This window comes from Rutidosis leptorrhynchoides, chromosome 10 (assembly GCF_046630445.1).
Source record: "Rutidosis leptorrhynchoides isolate AG116_Rl617_1_P2 chromosome 10, CSIRO_AGI_Rlap_v1, whole genome shotgun sequence".
In the NCBI taxonomy this organism is placed as follows: Eukaryota; Viridiplantae; Streptophyta; class Magnoliopsida; order Asterales; family Asteraceae; genus Rutidosis; species Rutidosis leptorrhynchoides.
In genome coordinates, this window is record NC_092342.1 from 85596661 (window position 1) to 85608011 (window position 11351).

At 35.5% G+C, this 11351-nt stretch overlaps 1 protein-coding gene across 1 annotated transcript; it reads left to right on the plus strand.

The window, feature by feature from the left end:
• The first annotated feature begins 259 nt into the window (after positions 1-259).
• Positions 260-1594, plus strand: LOC139870421 (putative clathrin assembly protein At1g03050). Its single transcript, XM_071858232.1, has one exon. It carries the CDS (start codon positions 260-262, stop codon positions 1592-1594), a length of 1335 nt encoding a protein of 444 aa, XP_071714333.1.
• The last annotated feature ends 9757 nt before the right edge of the window (positions 1595-11351 follow it).

Sequence of the window (11351 nt, forward strand, 5' to 3'; positions counted from 1 at the left end):
TTCATTTCACTAGATTACATTTAAATGCAGCTACACAAAACATTTGGACACATCAAGTCCAATCACTCGTTAACTTCAATATAAATTTATATTATCCCGAACTTATCATCGTAAACATCGTTTAAAATTTTATTTAACAATTACAACCGCCATCGTAAACAACGGTATGATGCCAACAATCATCTCTAACTCCTTATAAATACTCAACCCCATCTTATGTTTTTTAGCTTCGTGAAACCATTACCACACAACAAGTAAGATGCATAAGCGGTTTCAACGAGCGTACACTACAATTAAAGAAAACACATTTGTTAGTTATGCTAAAATCGCAACGGTTGGAGGGTTTTGCAATGTTGATTTAGTACTCGTAAAAGCAACATCTCCCGAAGACATACCTCTTCGAGATCGTTATGTTCTTCAACTTTTAAAAATTTTCGCGGTTTCCCCCGAATCTTACCATACGTTTGCATCTAGTTTCTCGCGAAGGTTTAGCAACTCGAAATGTTGGAGGGTTGCGTTAAAATGCTTAATTCTTCTTCATCGTTTGCTTCGATCGTTGCCTTATGATACCCCGTTTAGAACCGAACTTCTATGGGCCCGTTCCAACGGGCTTTTATCGCTAAATCCTTGCCCTTTTCGCGACACATCCTCGTGTAATTCACATGATTACACACAATTCATTTTGTCATATGCTAATCTTCTTGATGAAGCCTTATATTGTCTCACGCTCGATAGTGAACAAATTAACGAAGATCTAATAGAAAAACACGAATATGATGATCAAGAAGAAATGATGTTTCAAACGTATCCCGACAAAATGAAAAGATTAATTGACAAATTAGAGATCTTACAACAATTTCAAAGCCTAATTGATCGAGTAATCGAATGTAAACCAAACGGACAAGCAGCAAGAAGCTTTCTTGTACATTCGACGCTAAAATACATTGTTCGTGATAGTTTCTTTTGCTATACTAATTTCAATAGCGAAATAGGTTCCGTGCTGGATCATCTCATTCAACTGCCATACAGAAGTTGTATGATAGCTTTCGTGTTATACAAGAAAGCTGCAATTCAAGCTGATAGGCTTATTGAATTCTACGATTGGTGTAAATCGGTCGGACTATGTGGGACCTACGAATACCCTGTTGTTGATCGAATCCCCGAAATACAAATTCAAGCACTAGAGAATTTTCTTAGTGGTATGTGGGAATTATCAGATTCTTCATCTTCAAATGGTTCTCCAATTGCATCCACGGTTGAATCTGCGTTAAGTTCGATAGAAGATGATGCACAAATTGTGAGATTCAACGATTGGGTTCGATTCGATGAAGATGAAAAGATAACAGAAAAGGCATTGATCTCATTTGAGACAAACACAAGTGATAAAAAGCAAGATGATGTTATGAGTTGGGAGGTTTTGTTAGAAGCTTCACTGATTCTTGCACCACTCATGGTATCCAATAATTACTTCTATTTTGAGCCCGAATCGAAAAATGAATCGAATGATTTGCAGATTCAAGTGTATAATCCATGTGTGATCAACCCATTTCTCCAGTCGAATTATGGGTACAATAGTCTTAATTTGCTAGATTAGATCATACAAGATACCTATAAAAAAATTGTTATGTGTAATCAAGATTATTGTCTAAAACATTATTTCATGATTTGTTGGAGGATGTACCATTTGAAAGTATTTCGTATGCCCGAGAGACATATTAAATTAATGTGGCTAACATGTTATGATCCAAGTCGGGTCATACCCAATAACAAGCTTACCGACACCTTATATGTGTTTATCTTATCGATTGGTTCGTTAAATAAATACGCGACACTTGAAATTTAGAAAATCGGTTTTCTAAATTATTATCACTTGAGATAAATTACTTGGATAATTTATATGATGAAGATTTAATTATTTATAGGTTTTAAATAATTAAATTGTGTTATATTTTATAAAATGGTTTATAAAATAAAAGTAACTTAACAAATGCATGATTTATTAACAAGTTTTATAAAAAAAATCCAATTGTTTTATATAAGTCCCATGGGGGACGGTTTTGGTGTCTCCAAGGGGAGCTTCACATGCTCATTTTGTTACTTTTAAGATAACACAACTTCACATATGCATGCTTAACCATTAAACCAAGGTTTTGACTCATTTCTTTCAAGGATATGTTGGAAAACTTCTCTTTCTCTCTTGATGCTAATTCTGGCCGAATTGTTGGGGCTGAATAGAGAAGGGTTCTTGCTTGGTTTACTAGCTAATTCAAGTGTCTAATTAAATCCTAACTAAAGGCATAGGTGTTGGGGTTATTGCTTGGGGTATGCAACACTTGAGGCTTCAAGTTAGAAGCTTTTTCAAGTCATCATCTTCATAAACTTCCTGCTCATTTTGGACAGCTGCTGTTCGGTTTTTTGGAAGCCTAATAAGGTGGTCCTAAAGCTTGGTTAATTAGCTTATTAAAGTTCTAAGGTGTAGCCAAGTGAAAGGGTAGTGTTGGTGCATTACTTCTTCTTCATTGCTCATCAAATTCAGCCCTTAAACTTAGTTTAAGGAGGTATAAACTCTTTCCTTCTCTTTAATTTGTAAGTATATTTAGCAACTTGATCCATGTGGGACTTAACTTTAAATTGGTTTAAAGATAACAAGTAAAATTTGAAAGTTTCACGCTTCCGTTCATAATGATTCTTAAAAGGTTTTAAGTATTATCAAACTTGTTAATTCCCAACAATGGTATCTAGAGCCGAAGTTGTTGAAATATGCTTCGAATTGTTGTCTTTAAAACCCACTACATTTGCAATCTACTAACATGCATGAATGTAGATTGCAAAAACAAATGGGTTTGGGTGGGTTTGTATGCTTGGCCGAATTTGAAAGAGGTTCCAAGAGGGTTTGGAACTTGCATTTTGGTCAATTTTGGTTGCATGTTAAAGTTCACAATCCTAGCCTTGACCTTGTGTTGATTGCATGTTATATTTGGTTGATTTGTTATATTCATTTGGTATGTAATATTATTCATTCAATTGGCATGTAATAATTATTATTTTGGCTATGTAATTTGTTTTACATTTGGTATGTAATAGAATAGGTTGTATTTAATTTTCTAGATAAAAATGTATTAGGATACATATTTTGTAAAAATGAAGAACAAGATCATGAAGACTTCAAGAACACAAGGAGCATATGGATGCAAGGTTAAGTGGGAGATTGTAATCTCCTACTTTGTATGATTAACCCTTACCCGGTGACATTTGTTTTCGGCTAAACAAATGTCCACCAAAATGGCTAGATTGTGAACATACTTATTTTGCATGTGTGGTTGTTTGTATGATTATTGTTTTGTATGTTTGGTTGATACAATTAATCACAAGATAACAACTAACAAAACGACATTTTAATTGGTTAAATTAGACGTGCTAAGTACATGCAAAACGGCAATTTAAATGGTTAAATTTAAAAGGCAACCGAGAACCTTAATAAATGGTTATTAAGAACATGATAAGGATCATACATATAAAATGGTTTATATCAAGTAATTGGTTTAATTACATAACATGAAAATGGATTTTCAATTAAACCATACACTAAATGCATGTTGGTGTATGGTGCAAAAGTTTTCTCAAACTAGAATTAATGAAAACTTAAAATCCCTTATTAACAAGGCAAACAAGTTAAACGCCATCCTTTTGTGGAAACACTTAGACGTATTTAGGAAACTCTTGATGGGATAAAGGTCACCTAACCGTCATGAGCGAACTAATATGAATAAGGTACACTTCGAATACATGTGGGATAAAGGTCACCTAACCACTTGTATGTTAAGTCTACATGTTTACACAAGTAGGACGACTTGATTTGGGAATCATGAACTTAGGGTCACCGAAGCATGATGAACAAATAGGCGTTGATGGGATAAATATGCCATGCAAAAGGATTGCATGATCCCATAACTTAGAAGTTGCAAAAGGATTGCAATTGTCATATAATGACTACCTAGCTAAATCAAATAACGGGATAAAGGTCACCTAACCAAAATTTGATTTACCGTTGGATTCTAATATTTAATAAGTCAATTAAAATTTAAAAGGGTATTGAATGTTAAATTAAAATCGATACTTAAACGAACTTTGTTAAATTTTGTAGATGGCCGCCAATAACAACAACAACATTCCAAACGCACCACTTAACCTGAACCACCTATCATTAAGGTCTCTCTTAGAGAAAGACAAACTCAACCATACAAACTTTATGGATTGGTTCCGCAATCTTCGGATTGTCCTCAAACAAGAGGATAAAATGTATGTGCTTGAGGACCCCATTCCCGATCAACCGGATGAGAATGATGTGGAGGCAATGGCCTCTTACGATAAGTATTGCCACGACTCCCTTCAAGTCTCATGCTTAATGCTTGGGACTATGATACCCGAACTCCAAAAGGATTTCGAGCATCATAGTGCATACGACATGATAACGCAATTGAAGGAGATGTTCCTCCAACAAGCGCGTGTCGAACGCTTCGAAACGGTTCGGGCGCTACATGCTTGTCGTATGGACGATACCCAATCGGTTTCATCTTATGTACTTAAGATGAAAAGCCTTATCGATCGTGCTAACCGTCTTAACCTAAACATATCTAATGAGTTAGCCACCGATCTTATCCTTAACTCCCTATCAAAGAGGTTTGATCAATTTGTAATTAATTACAACATGAATGGGATGGATAAGAGCATAGGTGAGCTTCACGGTATGCTTAGAACGGCGGAAACTAGCATGGGTAAAAGGGCTTTACCCGTGTTAGCAATCGATCAAGGTGGATCCAAAGGTAACACCTCTAAGCCAAAGGTGGCTAAGAGGAAAGGACCCGCCCATCAAGGCAAAGGGAAGGGGAAGATGGTTACCTCAACCAAGAACAAGGCTAAGAAGCAAAAGGTAGCCGAGAAGGCAAACCCCAAGGAAGACCCATGTTTCGGTTGCGGTGAAATGGGTCATTGGAAACGAAACTGTCCGGTCTATCTTAAGGAGTTGAAGGACAAGAGGGATGCAGGGCAGACCTCAGGTAATATATATATGGTATATATAGAGCTTAGTATTACTTCTTCTAATACATGGGTATTAGACACTGGATGTGGAACTCACATTTGCAATTCATTGCAGGGGTTCAAAAGAAGTAGCAAGCAAACGGGAACATTGTAACGACCCGCACTTTTCCGATCGTTCTATACTTATGAGATTAATATTTACATAAATTAAACCTTGCCAACATGATAAGCAATCCAAATTGTCGAGACTTATATTTCCGAAAAGAGTTTTACACAACGTTTGACCGTCTAGTTTGACCGATGATATCACGAACTATACAATATATGATAATTATACGTTTGTGTATATAAATGTATATATACATATTTAACATGATTAATAAATGTTTTAATATCTCATTTTGTATTAATAACAACAAGTTATATGTGTATTTTGAAACTACTAACTTAAGTTTTCAAAACGATAACAATACGTAACGTTATTTGACTTAAATACTTAAGACTATAATGTTTATACATATATTGTATAAGTAATGTATTTAATCACTTTTAAGAACTTAAATACATAAAATCATATAAGTGTATTCACAAAAGATAGCTATATTTGAATCCTCATTCCATTTTTCACAAAATTTCTATACGTATATTTAGAGTATTTGTACTCGTATCATACCTAGCTCCTATACGTATTTACTAATAGTAAATACACATCAAAATCACCACCTAACCAGCCATTATTCATGCCCTTAGAGCTAGGTAATTACTTTTGAATCATTGCAAGACTAATTACAAAAATACAAACTAGAATTTTGTCATGTTATCCTTAAAGATCACATTTTTAGGAGTATATATGTATCATCATTTTTGATTCATTTTTACTTCAATCTCTTAACTAAAAACACACACTCTTTCTTACTCTCTAAACTCCATAACAACCCAGCAAAATTCCATAAAGATCTAGCTTCAAAAACCATACTAAAACACCATAAGAAAACCATACAAAAACACTTCAAGAAAACCCTCCAAGAACACCAACTTACTTCCAATCTTTCATCCACTACAATCACCCTTTTTGTTCTAGCTTCTTACTCCTCTTTTACAGCAAACTTATCCAAGGAACTTGAGGTAGAATCTATGTTCATAACCTTATTCAATTCATATATATATAGCTATCTTATTTTGTGGTACAAAAGTTTAACAACAAGAACATAGTTTGAATGTTTTCAAACTTGTTTGCAAACTAAATAGATCCTTCTAACTTAACTTTTAAAATACTTCAAGACCTGTAATATAACTTATGTATATGCTAATTTAACAAGGTAAAACTTGGTTTTTCAAAGTATAAGTATTTTTAGAAAAATGGTCATTAAATGATTTTGTTGTAACAAAAATGTTTAACTTCATATGTTTCACTAATGTTTCACTTATGCCGTATGATTTTGAATACAAACCAAGGTATTTACAGTTCATAGTCTTAAAGAAGAACTCGATCCAAGAAGATGGCAATTTGAATCAACGAAAACGGATTTGTAACGAAGAAACTATGACCGAAACAAAATTGGTTATCCTAGATCATTTCAACTACGGGATCAATTGGAAAAAATGATATAAATCACATATTTCTAAGATAACATGATATTTTATATATATGTACTTATAATTCAATTTTATATGGTTCAGGATCACCCGTAAACAACACGAGAAGATTAATCATAAGATCCCATGATTGTATGCAACACGTCATTTGACAACACCGGTACTTTATGTACGCAACACGTCATTTGACAACACCGGTACCATGGGTCAAGATTAATCTCGACCAACACATATACGATGGGGTTTTATTTATTTCATTGCGGGTATATTAAACATCTAAAAATGAACCATTAAAAATTGAATTGCTAACCTCGGACAGCTAACCTCGGACTAAGGAAATATTCAAAATATTAAAAGTATAACAAGTATATATATATAACGTTTGTTTAAAAATGAAAACATATTGATATATTATATATGGATAGGTTCGTGATATCAACCGGAAGACCGAGTCAAATTTATATATCTTCAAAGACAACCGTGAGTATATAGTCCCACTTTTAAACTCTAAATATTTCGGGATGAGAATACATGTATTTTATGTTTTACATTATGGACACAAGTAACTGAAAAATATATTCTACGTTGAGTTGTACCACTGGCATACTTCCCTGTAGCTTGGTAACTAATATTTACAGCGGTATTGTAAACGCGAATCCTGTTGATAGATCTATCGGGCCTGACAACCCCAACCGGACTGGATGACCAGTATTCAACGGTTGCACAGTACTTCGTTTTGTGACTACACTTGGTACGGTGTAGTAAGATTTCATATTAAAGGGAATATGCGACGTGAAAATGTTAAGTATGGTTACCAAGTGCTCAACCACTTAGAATATTTTTATTGAAATGTTTATATACGAAATCTTGTGGTCTATATATATATATTGCTGCGCACTAAACCTATATCTCACCAACTTTATGTTGACGTTTTTAAACATGTTTATTCTCAGGTGATAATTAAAGCTTCCGCTGCATTATGTTGAATCTAAGCAGGATCATGCGTACTCATATTTGTGTCAAAAATAAAACTGCATATCCGAGGACGTGTGTTGTAAAATATGCTAGAAATCGTGTTGTTATTATCATTTGTAAAGTTTGTAAGTCGAAGATTATCGTTAAACGATAATCATCTTTTTATTGTCTAAAGCTTGTACAAAAATAATGGTTTGGTTTGTAATGTATAATATATGCAGTTTTCCTTTTTAAAAATGTCGCATATAGAGGTCAATACCTCGCAATGAAATCATACGTTATCTAACACGTTCTTATGGTTAAGGACGGGTTATGACATGTGGTATCAGAGCATTGGTCTTAGCGAACCAGGTCTGCATTAGTGTGTCTAACCGAGAAGCCGTTAGGATACATTAGTAAGTCTGGACTTTGACCGGGTCTGATTTAAAAAAAAAAAAAAAAAACCATTGCTTATCACTGTTGGTTAAAATTTATATGTAAATATTATATAAGTACTAATGGGTTAGTTGTTGTGTGATAGATGTCGAGCTCAAAAATTGTTATCACAATCAACGACTCCGAATCAGAATCTTCAGATGGCGTTCCAGTCATTAACCTGTCCGATGACGAAAATGATATCCTTGGGGAAGACTCACAAATTCCGGATGAACCAACTATAGAGAACTCGGAAAGTGAACCCGAGGAGGAAAGTGAACCCGAGGAGGAAAGTGAACCCGAGGAGGAAAGTGAACCCGAGGAAGAAATACAGGAAATTACAAAAGACGAGTTCGAACTAGGAAAGAAACGAAAGGCTAATGAATTAGAAAATCCAAATCCCGAGTTTAATGAGAATGATGTGGCACCAATTCCACTAGACACTACCACCCCTATTCCCGCTATTCCTATTCGTGCTGTCCCGGCATCCAGTTCTTCAGTCCCACAGCCAAAATATAGGCAGACAGTTAGGATAAGCGTTAAGCAAATCTTTGTGTCTAAACGTCCTAGAAAATAGATCAAACGATGCGCTGCTGTGTCAAACCATGGAACCGAATAATGTTTTGTATAATATTAATAGTGTGGTTTGCTTAATGTTCGATGTAAGATAAGCATATGTAAAATATTGAAGTATGAAATGCAATAATTTTTCCATGGTTAAGTATTATTTAGATTGTAGTAATTGATTCTGTACTAAGCTGTTAAGTATGAACATTAACGGGTAGGTACTACCCAAGATATAATTATAAAACGCTAATAAGAAGAAAAGGCTTTTATAATAATACCTAGTTCATATTATTAATAAGCTATAATGTACTATAAATACACACTACATCTATAATAATCCATGTGAATAATTATTTTCTTTCATTAGGAAATGGCGCGATTGAATCGAATGACGGAACAAGAACTCGAGGAACTCATCAACCAGCGAGTGAACGACAGAATGTTATGGGTTGAGGCTGCAAGAGCTGCTGCAGTTAATCCAAATCCTCGTGTAGGATGCTCCTACAAGACGTTTCAAGCTTGCAAGCCTTCATCATTCAGTGGAACGGAAGGACCGATCGGTTTAACCCGATGGATAGAAAAGATGGAGACGGTGTTTAAAATCAGTGGTTGTGATGAAAAAGACATGACCAAGTTTGCATCGTGCACTTTACAAGATAGTGCACTCACATGGTGGAAGAATTATGTGAAGGCGGTAGGAGGAGATGTAGCTTATGATACTCCATGGGAAGAATTCAAAGCAATGATAATCACCGAGTATTGTCCAAGGAATGAGGTTATTAAGTTAGAAGATGAGTTACGAAGTTTGAAGGTGGTTGGTACTGAAATCACCAACTACAATCAGCGATTCATGGAACTGGTTTTACTATGTCCTGAATTGGTTCCAACCGAAGAACGGAAGATTGAAATGTACAAAGCTGGTTTGCCCAAAAAGGTCAAGGCAAATGTTACAGCATCGAAACCTAAGACAATTCATGAAGCTATAACCATGGCAAACGAGCTAATGGATCAGGTCATCATGGATAAGAAAGTATCCAATACTGATGTGAAGGTATCAGGTAACAAAAGAAAGTGGAATGGAAATTATGATCGAGGTAACCAACAACAATCTTTTAAGAAACAAGAAAACACGCAAGGTGCGGGTAGTGGTTTAAGCTTTGGTTATAAAGGACAAAGTCCTTTATGCAACCGTTGTCACAAACATCACTTTGGTTACTGTAGTGTGTTGTGCACTAAATGCAATCGACAGGGACATCTTGCTGAAGATTGTAAGGCTCTCGTTACAAATACAAATGGTAACAAGACTCCTGCCACCAACGCAAATAGAACTGCTTTGGCTACCATTACTTGTTTTGGTTGTGGAAAACAAGGTCACTATAAGAGTCAGTGCCCGAATCAGAATGGCGGACCTGCACGTGGAAGAGCGTTTGTTATTAATGCTAGAGAGGCACGAGAAGACCCGGAGCTTGTTACGGGTACGTTTACCATTAATAACTTATCAGCATCTATTTTATTTGATACTGGCGCCGATAGAAGTTACGTGTGTATAAATTTTTACACTAAATTGAATTGTTCATCATTACCTCTAGATGCTAAGTACATGATTGAGTTAGCTAATGGTAAACTAATTAAAGCCGATAAAATTTGTCGTGATTGTAAGATAAATTTAGCCGGAGAAACATTTAAGATTGATTTGATACCCGTAGAATTAGGAAGTTTTGATGTAATAGTCGGCATGGACTGGATGTCCAAAATAGGAGCGGAAGTTGTTTGTGCCAAGAAGGCAATTCGTATTCCTGGTAAGGATAAAATGCCGGTGATGATTTACGGAGAGAAGGGTGATTCAAAGCTAAAACTCATTAGCTGTTTGAAAGCAAAAAAATGTTTAGAAAAGGGATGTTACGCTATTTTAGCACATGTTAATAAAGTCGAAAAGGAAGAGAAGTGCATCAATGACGTGCCTGTGGCAAGAGATTTTCCCGAAGTTTTTCCGGAAGAATTGCCGGGATTACCTCCATTTAGATCGGTAGAATTTCAAATAGATTTAGTACCAGGAGCTGCACCAGTGGCTCGTGCTCCATATAGACTTGCACCGTCCGAGTTAAAAGAACTTCAAAGTCAGTTAAAAGAATTACTGGACCGTGGATTCATACGACCAAGTACTTCACCGTGGGGAGCTCCGATTCTATTTGTTAAAAAGAAAGATGGATCTTTTAGGATGTGCATAGATTATCGTGAATTAAATAAGTTAACTATCAAAAATCGGTATCCACTACCGAGAATTGACGACTTATTTGATCAACTCCAGGGATCATGTGTTTATTCGAAAATCGACCTAAGATCGGGCTATCATCAACTACGTGTCAAAGAAGAGGACATTCCGAAAACTGCTTTTCGAACACGTTATGGTCATTACGAATTTTTGGTCATGCCGTTTGGGTTGACAAATGCGCCAGCTGTATTCATGGACCTCATGAATCGAGTTTGTAGTCCGTATTTGGATAAGTTTGTTATCGTTTTCATTGATGATATTCTTATCTATTCCAAGAGTGAGCAAGAGCATGAGCAGCATTTAAGGTTGATATTAGAGTTGTTGAGAAAAGAACAGCTATACGCTAAATTTTCTAAGTGTGCTTTCTGGTTGAAAGAAGTGCAATTTCTTGGTCACGTTGTTAATAGCGAAGGAATTCAGGTTGATCCAGCAAAAATTGAAGCCATTGAAAAATGGGAGACTCCTAAGACACCAATGCAGATACGCC